Genomic DNA, 18,178 nt, shown 5'->3' with positions numbered 1-18,178 from the left:
GGGGAGTTAAAGCCTAGCCTAGGCTACTAGCAAGTTTGCAACAACGCCAGAGCAACAACAAGAACCTGGGCTGACATGGCGCCCTTGCCACTTGGCGTCATGCGAGAGGTTAGAAAATGCGGGGGTAAAACGATAATTTTTTCTAATAAAGCCCGAAATGATAGAAAAACGAGTCCCTTCTCTCTCTCCTTCTCTCTCTCCTTTCGTTTACACGCTCTGAAGGTTTTTTGCTATATTTTTTTTTCGGTGTTCTCCGCTTCGACACAGCTTGGGTTTCCTGTGTGTCATCGATCCTGCGAAAGCTCGAGGTCACACACAGGCGCACAGTAGGGTTGCGCCCACACCACACCATAGATGCTGCTGCCGCTCCTACAGGGCCTCTCCCCTTGATCTTCACCTCCTGAGACGCCCTCGCCTTCGCTATCCACCCCCCGCCCCCCGTGCCAGGTATGCACCCCTTCGCCATCGATCCTCTGGTCTTTGCTTGATTCATCCTGCATACCTTCATCGTTGCTTAGCGCGATTCTCTCGAAGGAAAAATTGCATCCATTTTCTCCTCTGCGATTTTACCCTAATTTTTTGTTGCCATCGTTTTCTTCCCCGAATTTGATGGCTGTCATCCGAAGCTCAATAGGACCTCGATGAGGACAACTGTATGCCCTTGTGTTACTTTTGCGTTTCAGACTTATGTTCGTATGTAGGACTCCCCAGGATTCAGCCGGATATGCCAGCTGATCTTCAGAAACAGGCGGTCTGCAGCGTTGGTTGACTAATTGACTGACAATTTCATTACTGCTTGTCAGTTTACATCAAGCTGGGTGGTATTAGAACATCAAGGAGAGCTTCGAGCTTCCCTGCACAGTATGACTTATGAATGAGACCGAATGCATGCACACAGGGAAGTTCGTCAATTTGCATTTTAAGAGGCGTCTGGTACATAACTTTTCAATTTGCAATGTAGATATATCTAGGTCAAATAAGTGTTTTAATTGTATGATGTCTGCTAGTTCAGTTTAGTTGTTGCAGTTACTTGCGAGTACAAATATTAGTTGAACGATTGACAAGCAGAATTCCCTGAAATTGAACCAAGCCAATCAGTGCATTGGCGTCACCATAAGTTGAAGTTTTGGTCATGATGAGCGAAAAGCTAGTCAATCAACGTGATGGCAGTAGCCTCTTAGTTTGGCACATTGCTAATACTGAAATTCTTTCTCCACATTGCTTATGTGAATGTTACTTTTAATACTATGACAGTTGTGATTCTCTGTTTTCACAGCCTTCAAGGCCAGAGCTAGAAATATTTTTGTTTTTCATTACTCCATCTTGTCATGGCTAGCTGAGACTGTCTCAGTAGGCATTTGTGTTCCCATAGAAGGAAGAAAGGTGTACAGTGGAAGGATTTTTACCTTACATGGTAGCCTTTTATTTGATTAATGATTTATCATAATTGTGCTTTCCTTAAGAGAAGTATAAATATAGGTTCATCTTGCATTTTAGGATCTGTTTGGGGCTGCCGTGTCTGCCACAAAGGTAACGTGCCTGGTAATGTGTCTTTGTGTAGCTTGTAGATAATGATTAAATGGTAGACCATGATTGACAATAACTAGTGTAACAAATGTAGCACTTCTGGCATGTGTACAATCGGATGCCAATCAGACATGGTATTTTCTTTTCTTGGTTTTAAAATCATTGCTTTAAGAGGGTTGATGAGTATGAGTGAATATGGCAGGTGGGGAGCCAGGAATCACAGCTGCAGTATCTAAGAAAAGGTGCACCAGGAAAGAAGAAGTATTGCTTGCCAGTTCTGGAGTGTCCTTATTCCTGGTTGACCACAACTTCAGAGTTTTAATGATTGGACTTCCTTTTAAGGTGAAGAGTCAAGATGCTCAATCAAATCCAGATGGCTGGCCAACATGGTCAGCTGGGAGGAGCACCTCATCTTAACAAAGGTTTAGGTGCTTTGCGGAAAGCTTGGCACAGCGAAACTGATGTTAATATTCGACGGGAAATATTGTCTCAAATGTGAGTGTTGACAGGACATCTTGTGACACTAATGGCATTGTAGTGAGCTTTTCGCCATGTGAAATTGTTGATTTTCAATTTTCCTAGCCTGTTCTTTGGGAAATGGTGAAAAAGGTGTAGCCTTTGGACTCAAATAGTTCTTGACGGCTTAGCTATAGGGTCCAAAATTGTATCCGTATGTCAGTGCACAGAGAGGGGAAGGGGGGCACAGGCAGAGGGGGAGGGAGAGGTGGAGAACTATTTCAGTGATTCTAGGGTGCACAGAGCAGGGGAGGGGGAGGGGAAGGCAGAGACAGAGACAGAGACAGAGGGAGAGGGAGAGGGAGATGGAGAGGGAGGGAACTACTTCAGTGATTCTAGAGGGTGAGGTGAGTAGGCTGCTCACTAGTTTAATCGTGCCACATAATAGTTAAACAAAGTAAAAATAAAGAGCTGCTTTTTCCTAATGATTTAACTACCTCTTTCTTTTCATGGTGGCCAGTGCCAAACTTCTACAGAAGACTGGTTTGGAAAACAAAGTGCCTGGAATAGTGAACGAACTGGAGTTGTTCTTGTATGCGAGTGCTGCTTCAAAGGTGTGTTATCAGGCAATTTCAATGTGGTGTTCTGGACATACATAAATGTGTTTATTGCGTGCATCTCTTCATTTGTTTGTGTTTGTTTTGTTGACAAGTCCTTTGATAAGTTTCATTCTATCTTAATCTGTAACTTAGGAGGAATATGGAGACTCAAGTACATTGGAACAGCGGATTCACTCGTTGATGATGAGAGTAAGGAATGGCCACAAGTCTGCGCAGCTGGTTACCCAGTCAGGCCCTGCTGCTTCCAGGGTCTTTTCTCATGGTTTCTCAAATGTCACAGCCCCAACTTCAAGTGGTGGTTACAATTATTCTACGCTAGGCACAGGAAACTTCCAGTCTCCAAATTCAAGAATGCTCCTCAATACCTCTAATGCTCCTACATCCATTACATCCGCATTTGATGTTGACAGTAGTGGGCCCGCTGCGGGTTTCAACATGTATGCACATGGTTCAGCTATTGGACAAGGCGCTTCTTCATTTGGTGTTTGTGAATCAGGGTTTGAAAGAAACAGTCAGTACCTGCATGGTGTAGGCATACCAAGGATAGGGAGCTGTATGATTCCAACCCCTGGCATGAATGTCAGGACGAATGAGGTCCCTTATAATTCTACAGGGCTTAGTTGTGCAAATACTAATGATGGTTCTATTGAGAAGCTAAAGCAACATCTTCTTTTCACAGGGACAAGGGGAGATGACTTGTTTGGTAATGTCTCCATCTGAGCCCTGAGCTACTGCTAGACCCTCTAAACTAAGTTAATAGTCTATTGTGCATGGTGGTCCGCCCATGCAAACATCTGTAAGAAGCAAGGACACTTCCTCTCAAAAGAGAGCTAGGTGGTGTCAGCATCTAAAGTTCATTTGAATGTAAGGATGCATGATGTAACAGCTGGGTCCTCAGTTTTTTACGTCACCATATGAAAACTGTGGTGACATATGGTGATGTAAAACACTGATGTTGGTATGGTTCTTAACATGTGAAAATTGTGAAGCCTTCTGTTATTTTTGTTTTGAAAAATAATCGGGAACAGTGGTTTTGCTGCAGCTATATAATGTCAGTGTTTGCCACATGGACTGGATCAAACTTGTTACTGGTGTTCTTGCAGGTGTAACTCGGGGAAATGGTTTTGTAATGAATGCTCCAGATGTTGTTGATACTAGGAGTCTGTACAATACTATGTTACAGGCAGGATCTGTTTCAAGTAATGAGAATTTGAGCTCATTAGTTGCAAACCAAGCAAGCTTGATTCATGGTACATTAAGTGAGCAACAAGATTTTAAGCATGCTAACAACCTTCAATCTCATCAAATGTCACTGTGTAATGATTCCACACAAAGGTCATTACTCTTTCAACAGCAACAGCAACAGCAGCAACAGCAACAGCAACAGCAACAGCAACAGCAACAGCAGCAACATCAGCAGCAGCATCAGCATAAGCAGCAGCAGCAACCAGGGAGGAGTCTCCTCATCTCAAATAGGTGTGATAAAGCTGCTAGTGATACCTTTATATTGCAGTCACATGTGGAAATGCCAGAGAGGGTTTTCGAAGATCATAGCAACTCAGAGATGCTAATTAATGAACGAGGCCAGTCTCAATCTGAGCGAAGCCAATCTGTGTTTGTGGGTCAGGGTATCCAAGAAGGTAGCTGTCTGAAAAGAGAGGTGCAAATGGATTCTGAAAGGCAGGTTAATTCACAGAAACTACAAGAATGTTCTCAACAGGGTATGTCTGTGAATCAAAATATGGATTCCCACAGTGGACAGGCATGCCAAGCCAATAGTGCTGATACAGGGCAGTCTGAGGTGGTTAGCAATGATGATAGCTTGGCACCAAGTCAGGTCAAAGAGGTGGGCAGCTCAACTTTTTTGCAACAAGTGAAAAGGCAACGTTGGTTATTGATTTTCTTGCGGCATGTTAGTCGCTGCACAAATCCAGGGAGTTGCACTGTAAGCCATTGTGAGGCTGGACAGGATGCATGGAATCATCTTAAATCTTGCCAGACTTATCGGTGTTCCTATCCTAGGTGCAAGCCCTTGAAGGAGTTGCTTCAGCATCATCAGCAATGTCGGAACTCAAAATGTGTCATCTGTAGTCCTGTACGCCTTTATTTTGCCAATCAATCAGTGGCTAATCGCTCAAAGTTGGGGAGACAATCTAATTCATTACCAAGTTGCTCAAAAACATTACAAGTTGGTTCTTCAAAAGAATCTGTATCTAATGAGGTTGAATCACCTCCTGTGAAGCGAGTAAAAATGGAAGCGCTAGTTTCGGATGTATCACAAGGTTCACAGATAGTGCAACAATCAACGAGCACTGTTGAAAGTCAGGAGCAAGTGAGTGATCAGGATACATTGTCAACACCTAAAGATGCATATTCTCACTTAAATACAACTCAAACTCCTAAACATCAGATCCCATATGAGTCCACGTCTGATAAATGTAAAGACAAATCAGCCTTTAGCAAAACAGATTCCCCCTCTGAATCCTCTTTGTTATCAGAGCTACAGGTTGAAGGGCCAACCAATGAGAGACCAATTAACTCTATGAAATCAGAAACAGGTATCATAAATGATGATTCTGCAACAAAGGTAGCAGGCATTGCAGACCTCCAGATAAGTCCTTCATCGGATCCTCTCAAACAAACATTGAGTAATGGAAAGCCTGCCAAGACCAAGGTTTCTGGAATCTCTTACATTGAAAGCTTAACACCACAACAAATCAGGCAGCACATCTCCAGTTTACGGAAATGGATTGGTCAGGTAACAGTTTGTGAAAATTTTCAATTTCACTGTATGCTTCTGAAAGACTTTCAGATACTTTGGCCTGTTTGAATTGACTTGAGGATGATCTTTTTCCTGGACAGAGCAAAAATAAAGCTGAGAGAAATCAAGCCATGGAGCATCAAATGTCTGCATCAGCCTGCTCAGCTTGTGCTGTTGAGAATCTGTATTTTGATCCAATACCGGTTTTCTGCACACAATGTGGCTGCCGCATCAAACGGAATGCGACTTATCACACAGCAGGCTCTGGGGAAAATACTGTCAATTTTTGTGGGCCATGTTATAATGCCATTCGGACTGATGTTTTGGAGGCTGATGGGCTTAAGATTCAGAAGTCGATGCTTGGAAAGAAGAAAAATGATGAACAACGGGTTGAAGCGGTATGTTGACTCTTACAGTAAATAAATTTTTTGGATTAGAAATAGTAATCTGCCTAACAGCATCAATTGTTTGTCCAGTGGGTGGAATGTGACAAGTGTAAAAAGTGGCAGCATCAAATATGTGTACTGTTCAATGCTCGAATCAACAAGGAAAGATCCGAGTACATATGTCCTGAATGCTGTATAGCAGAAATGGAGAGAGGGCAAAGGGTGCCTTGGCCTGCAAATCTTGTGCCTGGAGCTAAAGATCTTCCCAAAACAGTTTTAAGTAACCATGTCGAGGATAGGCTGGTGCGTAGGCTGAAAGAAGAAAGGATTGAACGTGCCAGAGCACTTGGAATAGATCCGGAGGAGGTAATTTTTTAATCATGGCTCAGTGTTTCTGATTTTATTGTTCTGGGTTTGAAGAGAACATTTGAACATTGCCTTTTGGATATTGTCCAAGTGTCATTTGAGGTGCAAAATGCAATTATGATCTTGAGGTCTATTCTTGAATACTGACTATCACAGGAAAAAAGTTAAAACATGCATAGCGCAGAACTTCCACTGAGCTCAGATACTTTGGTAGTCTGCGCCTACTAATAGAAAATGCTTATGCTCTGTCTGACAGTCTATTCAAAGACAGTTCAACATTTTGGTTAAGCTGAAACTGTATGTAGTTAGGGCCTGGCAAGTGGATTCTTGATAAAGGCTATATTTTTCTTTGTTGTTGGAGGTGGGGCGTTTTTTTTAAATGTGATTCAACTACTTCTCAGGTCCCTACAGCTGATGGTCTAGTAGTGCGGGTGATCTCTTCTGTGGACAAAAAACTGGAGGTGAGGTCAAAGTTCTTGGAATTGTTTCAACAAGAGGACTATCCCAAAGAGTTTCTCTATAAGTCGAAGGTAATTTTGTGCAACTTTGTGTGATTGTTGCTGTGTGCAGACTTTATACCAGAAGTGTATGTTTGTGCATGTGTGTGACTTTTTAAAAGAGTATCCTTCTGTGCCATTTGAATCTTTGTGATTTGATGTGGCTATGAGCAGCAAAGTAAGCATTTTGTTGGTGCATATGACAGATGCTTATGCTATTCCAAAAAATAGAGGGCGTCGAAGTTTGCCTTTTTGGGATGTATGTGCAGGAGTTTGGCTCTGACTGTCCTCAACCAAATGGGCGACATGTTTACCTTTCTTATTTGGATTCTGTGAAGTATTTTAGACCTGACGTGAAAACTACGAGTGGTGAAGCTCTTCGCACATTTGTCTATCATGAGATCTTGGTAAGATTACTCTTTTTCAAATGAAATATTGTATGCCAAGATGGACTTTCATACATAGTTTTAACCTTACTGAGTAAACTTACTAAGTATAGTTATCTAAAAGGTCATGAGAACATGGTTGGGAGATCTGTTTCCTCAAGTAGGATATTATTTCAAATATCACTATGTTTTGGTTAAGTTTGCCACTTAGCTTGCCACGTGTATCTCTCTGATACTTGTATGCAGGCAGTTGGAAGTTAGGTTTAAGTTCCTAAATGGTCCTTTCACAATAACTTTTAATCATTTTCCAAGTCGACGTCACTCTGATATGGTGTCTGCTAGAAACTGTGGTGCCCTATTGCACCAATGTGATGTAGGAGTAGAATATAGGTGTTGTATCGCATAAGCAAAGGATGTGTTATGATGTACCTTCTGCCTGTTTAAAGAGTGAATGAAGAATGTGTGAATTTTGTTGTATGTAGCTTTGTGTTCATGTTATCAGAGCTATACCCACCCACACCCACCCACACCCACACCCACACCCAAGAAAAAGCACCTGCTTGTCTTCTGTTTACATTCAAGCTCTTCATCCAGCCCCTTGTTAGTGTTCTAGCTTATGAAAAGTTCTAGTCTTATTGCAAGACCTTGAACTTCAGCTTCCTCATCCCATATAGAGGGGAAAGAGATCTCTCCATTTTTGAGTTTGTGATGCGAAAGACCAAATGAGAAAGCATTTTAAATTGAGGTAAGAGCACTAAATTTGGAATATTATACCCCCGAATTTTTGCGGTTTTACTGAAATTTGCAAGTGTAGCTCTAGTGTCCTGCAATTTGTTGCATAGACAATGTTGCTGGGGTTATGAACAATAGGACTGGTTCAACAATTGGATGAAAGAGAGATTAAGCTGAAAGCAATAGAATTACCTCTGTAATGTTGATGAAGAGTAGTAGATGAATCCAACTAATCAATATTCAGCATAAACCACCATCAATGGACCAAGATTGAAGATTATAAGACCAGCTTCAAGAAAGCTTTGTCCAATATAATTGCTGCCATGGAATTTTAGCTCCCGATCAATAAGATTGCTCCAATGCTTCAAGAGAATCCAATTACTTGATAGAAGTCTTACAATGACTTGTTGGAGAAGATCCTTTAGGTGCTCTTTGGCAATTACGGTACCATCCCTTGATGTTGGGCTTAGCAAGTGGCTGTACTGTGTCGATGAATATCTTGTTGTTATGCATCATGCAGTTCAAATATGGGGTGGTTATCCTCAATTTCAGGTTCTTTGCTGTGATGCTTTTTGTGAATGACCTCAATTGGACATGATGTTCAATGTCACATGTCAACAGTCTGTTCTGGCGTACTGCATTGAGATTACTTGATTTTTTACGGGTAGGGTTCTAACACTTCATATTCATACAGATGTCAAGTGCAAACTGACTGATGTAAATTTTAGTGACTCTGATGCTGATCCCAACAGTTAAGACCTATTGGGATATTGCTTATCCAACTCAAATAATGTAAATTATGAGCTGAATTTAGGCAGTATGTAAGTACTAAGAAAGTTAAAGGGCAGAGAAACAGGATGGGTTAGTTCATGAGATTGGGAATAAGCTGAAACTGCTATTCCTTGCTAAATAATCAAAACATAGTCCTTCATGGACTAACTTAAAGTTTTACCTGCATTTACTGAGTTGGGATGCTACAGCAGGCAAAGTAGTTAATATTTCTGAAGTATCAGCATTGAACTCAAAGATTTGTCATCTGTGGTTTCTCATATACCATGTTCGCACAAAAGTTTTACTCTTTGGTCAATATGAAAACCTTACCACTTGGAACCTAAGATTAGTGGATTTTCTCGTCTTGTCATGAATGTTTTAGATTGCTTACTTGGACTACTGCAAGAACCGTGGTTTTAGCAGCTGTTACATATGGGCATGCCCTCCTCTCAAAGGAGATGATTATATACTTTATTGTCACCCAGAGATACAAAAGACTCCCAAAACTGATAAGCTTCGGGAATGGTGAGTTTGTGGTTGACATACTTGGAAAAACCAATAGAGATTTCTTTTTAATGTGTACTAATCCTGATGGTTTTTTGAAGGTATTTGAGCATGATTTCAAAAGCAAAGAGGGAGGATATTGTTGTAGCCAACCGGAATCTTTATGATTACTTTTTCACGCCGGCTGGTGAAAGTAAAGCCAAGATAACTGCTGCAAATTTACCCTACTTTGATGGAGATTATTGGCCTGGAGCTGCTGAAGATATACTTCAGCAACTTCAACAAGATGAAGGAGGAATGAGTTCTCAGAGAAGAGGCAGAGTGAAGCTGGCCACAAAACGAACTACAAAAACCTCAACACATGCAGAACCTGCAGGCAATGGATCTAAGGATTTGCAACTTATGCAGAAGGTAACTTGGTGGTTATTCCAGGATTATCATGATCCTATGTACAATCCGGGTTGATGTGTTTAGTCTTCCAACCTCTGCTCGATTTCACAGGAGACTGCCAGTCTAGTTACTAGTATCTTTAGAGCTTAGTCGTCTCTCTCTCTCTCTCTCTCTCTCGTAATGCAAGTATCTGATAAGAACCTTAAAGACTGTTGTCTTTGGACAGAAACTCATGAAAAATCCACAGCTAGGCCGAGTCTATACCTGACTGATACAGTTTTATCTTTGCCTGTTGCTAACAGCTAGGGCAATCTATTGCGGCAATGAAGGAGGATTTTATGATGGTTCACTTGCACCATGCATGCTCGTATTGCCACAATTTTATTATCTCAGGCAATCGCTGGTACTGCCAACAATGTGCTGGCAACTTTCAGCTCTGTTCAGGGTAAAGCTCTTTACCTCAATTTTGTTACAATGTATTGTTTATCATACAGTCTATGGTCTTGTCTTCACCTTTACCCAGTTTGTTGCTTTAGATTGACTATGGTCTCATGATTAGCTTATGTGCATGGACAGTTTGTGTCTGCAGTAGCATGGTCCCAGGACTTTGGTCTTCAGAACATGAAGTAGAACATAATAAAAGAATGTCGTCAGGATGGTGGAAATTTTGTTATCTGACATAGAACAAGCTCTGCAGTGACAAAATAAAAAGAAACAAATCACATGCTATTAGGATAATCAAAATTTCTAATCTAGGATAACTGCAGTCCTTTCTAATTGATATGTTGGTTTCATTCAGGTGTTATGAAGAACACCAGAAACTAGGTGACGAGGAGAAACATCCTGCTGGCAAGAAAGAAAGACATCTATTGATAATGGTAGTGCTATTGCATCTGTTCTTCTTCTCTGGTGCTCTTTACATCTGGTTTTTTGCTTGCATTTTAGAAGTCAGGCTTGTTTCCAGTTGTAAATGAAAGAGGCATGATCGATGTGCTACCATCAGCAAAATTTAGTCTTTCTCCTGCTTGCGTCATGGTCTATTCTCAAGCTCCGTGTCTCTTTTCAAGTACTTTTCTTTCCCCTAGTTGAGCTTTAGTGGCCCATCTTTAACTGCACCTTTTGTTCAAACGAACGGTCTCAAGAGGAGATTGAACCTGTGCTCTTCAGTGGCCTAAGCCCTACTGACAAGGTTTCCAAGTACCCATAAACCAGGTTGGTTGTATCACATGGACATTGATTTAGCCAAGTTCTCTTTGTGCACAGGCTCTCATGTATCATGTGAGAGGGTCAACATGAATTGCTCAAGACCATTTCTTTCTCATTTTGCAAGTGATTTCAAGCTTTCCTGGTGAGTGTGAGTTGATATCAATGTACATCCATAAGTGAATGTGTGACTTAACTGGTGCATTAGGTCCATCGGATTGTGTTCCACCTGAATAAAGTGAAAGAAATCTAGTACACTGTAGGGGAATCAGAGATAATCTTAAAGCAAATAGTTGTTTGTCGGAGGTAAATTTCCCACTTCCAAGTCAAATGGGATTTCAACTCCCATCAGCCAATGAAAGACTGTGGCTTTTACCTCTCGAAGCTGTCAGTATTTTCTGATGCATTCACCCACCCGCCCACCACACACCCACCCCACACCACCCCACCCCCCCACCGCACCCCACGCCACCCCAGACCTCCACCACCCTGCCCCACCCCCCCAAAAAAGCGGGGGACTTTTTCCCTTCCTGAGATAGGATACCCACCCCTGAGTGTCCATTGGGGGAGGATATTAGCTAAGAGTGGGGGCAAGGGCCACACCAACATTTTCTGATACATTCTTGTGTGTCTGCAAGGCCGGAAAAGGGTTTCCAACACTTAGCCTGTTCAAAAGGCTTCAAAGAACTGTTTTATTCTTTTTCAGCAGTTTGAAATAGGGATGTTGAATGATGTTTCCTTCTTAGACCTTACATGCTTGTTCTTTTCAGTTTCACATTTGGTGCATTTGTTTTACAGGAGGAAGTAGGAAATGTATCTGCTAATACTTCAGATAGAGATGAGATAATGGAGAGTGAGCTCTTCGACAATAGACATGCCTTTTTAAATCTTTGTCAAGGAAATCAGTATCAGTATGACACTCTTCGGCGGGCTAAGCACTCATCGATGATGGTTCTTTACCATCTACACAACCCTGATGCACCAGCATTCATCGTCTCTTGTACCATATGCCACAATGAAATGGAAGGAGCACATGGGTGGAAATGCAAGGTTTGCTCAGATTATGATGTCTGTAGCTCATGCTATTCAAGCAAAGAAGTCCAGCAACACCCACACAAGCTTGTCGCACGTTCTACTGCAGCTGATGATAATGCAAAGCTGCGTATGCAGCAGGTTTTAATTTTTGCCCTTTGTTATTTCTTTTCTGGTTGTTTTCTTTGATTCATAGTGGATTCTCTGTGTTCTATGTGATGGTGGGCTTATCACACATTTTTATTCTCTCATTTTTCATGCTGTTGGATGTAAATAGTTAAGGGTAATGCTGGAGGTATTGGCTCATGCGTCAAAGTGCCGGGAAGCATGTCAATATCCCAAGTGTCGGAACATGAAAGAGTTGTTCAGGCATGGTATGACATGTACACAGAGGGCTGCAGGCGGTTGCTCTCGTTGCAAGAGGATGTGGATCCTTTTGCAATGTCATGCTCGATCTTGCAAAGAGACCACTTGTAATGTGCCAAGATGCATGTAAGTTGGTCCCCAAGCAGTTCAAATTGAAAAGCTTTAACGAAAGATATATTTTAGCTTTGATACTTAACCCCTTTTTTGGATGGAGTTCAGGGATCTCAAGAAACACTTTAGAAGGCTGCAGCTACAGCAGGAGTCACGGCGTAGGGCTGCTGTGCAGGAGATGATCAGGCAGCGCGCGGCAGAGCAAAGTGCAGGAGGTCAATGAAGATCCTTATTCTGTGTCATATTGGCCTAATGAAAAGGGCTCGCAAGTGTTGCCCTTGACTTCATTCTGCATGTGCCTCGAGCTCCCCAAGAAGTCACTCATGCCACCTCCTCTTATGTGCTCCAGGCCCTAGCTTTCCTGTATCAGGAATGAGTTTTGAGCTAGGGTCTGTGAGAAAGTGTATATATCACATTTGCGGAGCTGGTGATACTGTACATGCTGAGTGTTGCAGGCAAAAGCTGCATTCTGTAAAAGCATTTATATATGCTGATCATTGCACCTATCATCAAGTACAGGTATTGTATTCATTTATTTACAAGCTGGCAGTGATACACCAGGCTTGGAGGCTGACACAGCAAGTTAGTTGGCAGGTTTTGTACTTGTATGGTACATTTCATTTTTTTATTGAGAAAGCCGAGAAATGGTTTGGACTCTTCCCATCAGGCTGGTTTTTGCTCTGCTTGCAGGGTGGTGGCTCTTGGTTCCAGACACACTCTGTAACTATTGGTCTGTTCGCTTTCTGTTAAATCTGTCGCATATTTCTGGGTCAGCAATGTTGTCCGTTGTCCAGAGCAATCAGCAGGTGCAGGCTGCTTTTCCATCTCTGTATCATCCTGATCCAAAATTTTGACTAAATTTGCCTCTCTTTAGCCTAATGTCCTGTAATCACAATGTTAATCTCAGTTAAGGATTTTCAACCTTGGAAAATCCAACTGTACTTTTGTAGCCCATTGCGTACTATTTTGCACCATGTTTTTACCAGATTAATAAAAGAGCTACAGTATTTGTCTACTCTCAAGAAAGTATTTATAGTTGGTAATAGCTCACTGCTGGGGACAAGTCCTTGCAACTTAACGAGTGATGTTTGGACTTGCAGTTTGCTGCGAATATCTTATCTTAACAAAAAGTAGTGTCTGTATCCATTGTAACATGTAGTGGGTTGTGTATTATTGCCAAAGCTCAGTATAGAGGTTATACAATCAGTGTTCTTGTGTGCAGGGTTACAAGTGATTGGACTGCTAGGATCCACAGACATTTTCCTTTACCTGGAGGCAAAAAGGTGCAACAGGAATGAATGAATTAAGTTGGTGAATAGTTATGCGGGATGAGTATGAAATTAAACGGCTAGGTATCAGTACAGTATTTATGAGCTAACAGCATTTGCAAATATCCTTTACGATAAACAGTAAACTCAAATTTTCATGAACGTCCGGTATCACTTAGAACTTTGTATTTCCTTTAGGAGAATCTGGTGTGAATAATTGGAAGTAGACCCTCTGCTTGGGAATTCACAGTGCTGCATAGGGTTGAAATGATGATGGGATGGTGTCATGTCTTCAACGAAATAAAATGGTGACATGAATTTGACGTACTGCAGAATTAAGCGATCTTTTTACAGCACAGTACTAAAACATCATCAAAACCACAGCTTTCAACCGCCCAATGTGCCTCTTAGATATCCAACAGTGATCATGTACGAGTGTGTTTTCTAATTCTTTTATACTTACGTTAGCGTGAATTCTATTGACACTTAAATCAAAGGAAAGCTTCAGCTTCAAACTAGTATTGTATACATGGGATTGGCTTAGTTGCCAACCACTGGCTATGCAGGACGTTGATGATTATAAAGCTGTATTTCATAGTATGCCCCTATCTCAAAGTGAGCGTGGATATATGAAGCATTCAAGGGCAAGAGTGTGCATGATGCTAAGAAGAAGTCTCGTCTTGTACTCGGTTGGGACCAAACATGAAAATGTCCTCCAGTATAGAAGTAAAGTGACATTCTCAAAATAAGAACTCTGGTCATTAAGTATGGTTTCAAATTGGAGCTCTTGTCATTGTGCCCATTAATTAGGAAATATAATTATTTTCAGGTTTTGATGTTAAGACTCGCATAGAACACTGCAATGATCCAGAGAAATGACACTTATCTTTTTGAGTGACATGGTAAAACAATTCTAGAATTGGGGTCTTTGGAGGGACACCTGCAGTTATTATTGGCTAGTGTTACATATTTTCCCATGTTTGTGAGTTACATTATTTGCTTGACATTTGAGACTAGACATTTGAGACTAAAGGGATGGAGTGATCTTGCCTATGAGCTTTGGATTAAGATAGTTGCAAGAGTATGTGGATGGCAATAATAGTAGATACTGTGTAATGCTGTGAGGTGGCAAGTTCAACATTTGATACTAGCTTTTGGGTCAGTTATTACTTTTAATTTGCTTGAAAGGGGGGAAGAAATAGAACAAGTAGGGGGGAGTAAATAATGCAAAATCTCTTTTTCATTGACCATTTAAATTTGATGTCGTTTGTGTGTTTTTGTGTCTACCCCTTGACAATTGACTTGAATTAGCTACTATGGTTTTGCCTAAGTATCTACCAGAACTGGCCTACATATAAGGTACCAGTCCATGTGTGTTATGACACTTGCATTTTCATCTCAAGTACCTTTATATGTTTGGTTTTAGATGGGTTTAAACCAAGGTGAATGAAAATGATAATGGTAGCCCAAAGAAAAGCAACAATTATGGGAGATGGGGAGTGGCAAGCCATTCTAGGAAGGGAAACCTAATTTTGGGTTGTATTGTTGGGGTATGTGCTGCAAGTTATAGAATGTGTCATTCACCTTGATCTCATACATGAAACACACATATGGAGAGAAAGGAGTATGCTTAATACGGTTTAGCTTTGTTTCAAAAAATGTGAAGATAAGATGGATTGAGTTACAGATCAAGTAAAATATACATCTATGATGCCAATAAAGCAATTAACAGACTGTGATGCCATTAGAACACTAGACAGCTAACAAGCCTGCTCTAGAGCATCCTAGACTATCTTGAAAGTAGGTATTTTCCTATGAGCAGTACACAAAACTGTGATGCTGTTAGAGCAGTACATAACTAACAATGCTGTTTCAGAGCATCCCAGACCGTCTTGAAAGTAGTTTTTTTTTCCTAAGAGCGCATCACAGTTTTTTTCCTAAGAGCGCAACACAAAACTGTGATGCGTTGAGTGCACTACACAAGTAATAAAGTTGCTTCAGAGCATTTCAAAGTTGGTCTTTTACCTCCCAAGCTTTTTGTTGAGATATCCAAGCAAATTCCTGTAACAAGATAATATAATAGCCATTTTATACTCATCATTCGTCTTGCCATTGTACCTGAAAAGCAACTCACTCATGTATATGATATTGACAAATCTTGCTGCATGCATCATTTTCTTTGATTAACCCATATGGGTTTGACTTCATTGACATCCCCATAAAACAAGTACTCGTCTTCAGAAGAAGTTTTAGACAAATTCCCACCATAATGCCCACATTGCGAATCTCGATGACACTACAAGCATCTGTGGGGGAGGAATTGCATACCTAGCTAGGTGCAGTTCGGGGCAGGGGCAGGTCATGATGATGTCGAACATCACAGGTATAAAAGGGGCAGTTCAAGAACTGGCCTCATCTGTGATGTTTATGAACGGAAGGAGGTTTGAAGAAGTGGCCTTGTGGAGGAAGATAGAAGGTTAAGTCTTGAAATCACTCCCCTTTTTGAACTTAGACACAGGTTTACTAGTCTTACTGCACCTAAATCCCAGATGTGAGACTGTATTTTGATAGTAAAGCTGGGGTTTCCCCTTTTTCCGGGCCTCTCAAATCTGTCGTTCTAAAACCTTTGTTCTGCCGAATCCGAGCCGCTTTAATTGAGAAATCTAACCTTATGACATTGAGACAGTGGTCCATCCGCAGCCTTGTTTCCATTGATACAGATAAACTCTAGCTGTCCAAATCTTGAAGCAGTATAGAGTCTAGACCAAGGCCGATCTGCTTCTAATTTTTGAAGCATTGGAAAAGAAAAGTGTGTTAGGTCCGTCCCTTCGTCGTCCTTCCAGCGCAAGGGGCAAGCTGGAAGGTGATTCCAGGAAATGGCATGCCTCCATAGCTCCCAAAAAGCCGCTCGATGAATTCCCATGCACGCTGACTAAATGGAAGCACGTATCAGATAAAGACTGTTAACGGAGATCATGGTGTGCATCTGGCCAGTAAGTGGCTACCACAAAATTATACGAAGACTAACCATTTCTGAATCTTGCCTTAAGTTCTGGTCAGATCTGTGTTTCACGGATACGTCTGTAAAGGGGCGACCTAAACATCCGAACACCTTACCTGGCTCCATGATCATCAGCTCTGGAGAAAGTTTTCTGTTGTCTGCGAACACTGCTGAATGTATCTTCAGTTTGTATCAGAGTTGCTGAACAGACGTCCATTAGTAATGGCAAAAAGTGGGAGCTAAAGGGTCTGGTAAAAGCCAATGTAGTGGTACTACTGCTTTATTCCTTCTGTAACTTGTTCAACCACTCAAGGCTACCCCAATGCGATGGCTCCTTCCATTGCATGCATGCATGCAACAACTAAGTGCGCTATGCAGAGAGTGCAGAGGCAGGCAATCTTCTGTTATGAAAGGGGAAGGGTGTTCCAAGGATCTTGCGCGCGTCTCCTTAATCATTGTAGGATGTTGGGAAAGTTGTCTAAGATGGGACTCATTAAGTTGATTCCCTGTTTCTCTTTTTCTGTAGACTTGTACACGGCCGTCCCCCCAAAACCCTCAAATTCGAAGAGCACTATGCCTTTTCTTTTTTAAGGGGAAAAGTGAGCTCAACCTTCTAAAAAGATAGGCAATAAAATATAATAACCTTCATGTGATAAGTATTTTTGAAGAGGCCCTTTCCTAGTTGAAGGATGCTTTTGAAGTATGCTTCACATAAAATTCTCTATTATTACAAACCTGTAAATTTGATCTGTTTGACCATCGATTTCTAGAACGTATTTTGCAACCATAGTAAATGATAAGGATATTTTAATGTCATTGAATGGATGCTAAAAAGAAATCAAAATGCCAAAAGGGAGCTATAATGCAGTTCCAAGTCAATTTCTAGTGCTCACAATATCAAATCCCATGAAAGAGAGAGAATAAAGTCAAAGCAACCCACCATAATTTAGTAGTATGAAAGCTCTCAAACTATTTTAAATGTTTAGAAAATGCAGTTATATTTTAGTGGTATGGAAGTAAACGATTAATCTATGTAGAATATAAATAAACAAAGGGCAAACTAGAATTACATTTAGATTTTGCTTTAGTGTAATGAAAATAAACAATCAATCTATGCACAACATAATTAAGCATTGCGGCAAACTAGAATTACATTTAGATTATATATGCAATTACACATTATGAAAAAATTGTGTCAAGGACTATATTGAAGTCAAATATATTTTGAACTACTTAACATCTTAAACAACTAAGTAGTTCTAGCATGTACAAAGAGACCAAGAGCTGTTTCCAACTATGAAGCATGTACAAAGAGACTAAAAAGATGGTTAATGTTGAGATCAAAATCTTTTTGAAGCACTTACAAGTAGACCAAAAAGAGAGGGAGATCAAAATCTTTTTGAAGTGCTTACAAGTAGACCAAAAAGAGAGGGCATGTGCATTTGATATCATATAAGTATAGAAAACTATGCCAACAAAATGTTAAAAGTCTAATCACAGAAAGTTCTTGCTATTGTTATACTCATGCTAAAGTATGATTACAAAAAGTTATTGTTGCTTATGATGGCCCCCAAAGCTTGACCACCTCTCATCTTCATATTTTTCCAAACCTTGAAAATTAAATCCCAATCCACTCCCCCCATATTCTTTGGTGTAGAAAGAGACATGAATATGAGCATGTCTAAAGTAATGAGAGACAAGCACGATCTCTCATAATTTTTGACCTAATTTTGCTTAGAAAACCCCTCTTTCACAAGCATATAAACTTGTATATAGCACCACCATAATCTGCTATAACTTA

The 18,178-nt window shown here is 40.8% G+C and overlaps 2 protein-coding genes across 6 annotated transcripts; one reads left to right on the top strand and one right to left on the bottom strand.

The window, feature by feature from the left end:
• The first annotated feature begins 215 nt into the window (after nt 1-215).
• LOC148018344 (histone acetyltransferase HAC1-like) lies at nt 216-13,124 on the top strand. 3 transcript variants are annotated; one of them, XM_087661868.1, is made up of 17 exons: nt 216-447; nt 804-1,769; nt 1,870-2,022; nt 2,504-2,597; nt 2,736-3,306; nt 3,707-5,361; nt 5,466-5,762; nt 5,841-6,116; nt 6,518-6,646; nt 6,820-7,020; nt 8,885-9,027; nt 9,108-9,417; nt 9,699-9,841; nt 10,196-10,274; nt 11,398-11,772; nt 11,909-12,123; nt 12,217-13,124. In XM_087661868.1, exons 3-17 carry the CDS (start codon nt 1,883-1,885, stop codon nt 12,329-12,331), a joined length of 4,743 nt encoding a protein of 1,580 aa, XP_087517994.1. In that variant the 5' UTR covers nt 216-447; nt 804-1,769; nt 1,870-1,882; the 3' UTR covers nt 12,332-13,124. The 3 variants fall into 3 exon arrangements, with proteins under 3 accessions (XP_087517994.1, XP_087517992.1, XP_087517993.1); XM_087661866.1 differs by having other exon boundaries at nt 1,730-2,022; XM_087661867.1 differs by having other exon boundaries at nt 804-2,022.
• Nucleotides 13,125-14,768: 1,644 nt separating this feature from the next.
• On the bottom strand, nt 14,769-16,845 carry LOC148018343 (uncharacterized). Of its 3 annotated transcripts, XM_087661805.1 has the most exons (3): nt 16,405-16,845; nt 16,045-16,308; nt 14,769-15,437 (listed from the first exon to the last, which is right to left on the bottom strand). In XM_087661805.1, exons 1-3 carry the CDS (start codon nt 16,507-16,509, stop codon nt 15,384-15,386), a joined length of 423 nt encoding a protein of 140 aa, XP_087517931.1. In that variant the 5' UTR covers nt 16,510-16,845; the 3' UTR covers nt 14,769-15,383. The 3 variants fall into 3 exon arrangements, 2 of the variants coding, with proteins under 2 accessions (XP_087517931.1, XP_087517932.1); XR_015687708.1 differs by having other exon boundaries at nt 15,705-16,845; XM_087661806.1 differs by lacking the exon at nt 14,769-15,437 and having other exon boundaries at nt 15,450-16,308; nt 16,494-16,845.
• Between the last annotated feature and the right edge of the window lie 1,333 nt (nt 16,846-18,178).

This window comes from Lygodium microphyllum, chromosome 21 (assembly GCF_053477565.2).
Source record: "Lygodium microphyllum isolate KBCC chromosome 21, Lygodium_microphyllum_v1.1.10, whole genome shotgun sequence".
In the NCBI taxonomy this organism is placed as follows: Eukaryota; Viridiplantae; Streptophyta; class Polypodiopsida; order Schizaeales; family Lygodiaceae; genus Lygodium; species Lygodium microphyllum.
Note: the sequence above shows the minus strand (reverse complement) of the source record. Positions and strands in the feature narration are given on the sequence as shown.

Coding starts and splice junctions, on each gene's coding strand:
- LOC148018343 (XM_087661805.1), bottom strand. CDS start 16,509: ATGATCATGGAGCCAGGTAAGGTGTTCGGATGTTTAGGTCGCCCCTTT. Junction 16,309..16,404: donor TAAGGCAAGATTCAGAAATG/GTTAGTCTTCGT, acceptor GCTTCCATTTAG/TCAGCGTGCATGGGAATTCA. Junction 15,438..16,044: donor CACTGTCTCAATGTCATAAG/GTTAGATTTCTC, acceptor ATCTTGTTACAG/GAATTTGCTTGGATATCTCA.
- LOC148018344 (XM_087661866.1), top strand. CDS start 1,883: ATGCTCAATCAAATCCAGATGGCTGGCCAACATGGTCAGCTGGGAGGA. Junction 9,028..9,107: donor ACTGATAAGCTTCGGGAATG/GTGAGTTTGTGG, acceptor GGTTTTTTGAAG/GTATTTGAGCATGATTTCAA. Junction 9,418..9,698: donor ATTTGCAACTTATGCAGAAG/GTAACTTGGTGG, acceptor TGTTGCTAACAG/CTAGGGCAATCTATTGCGGC.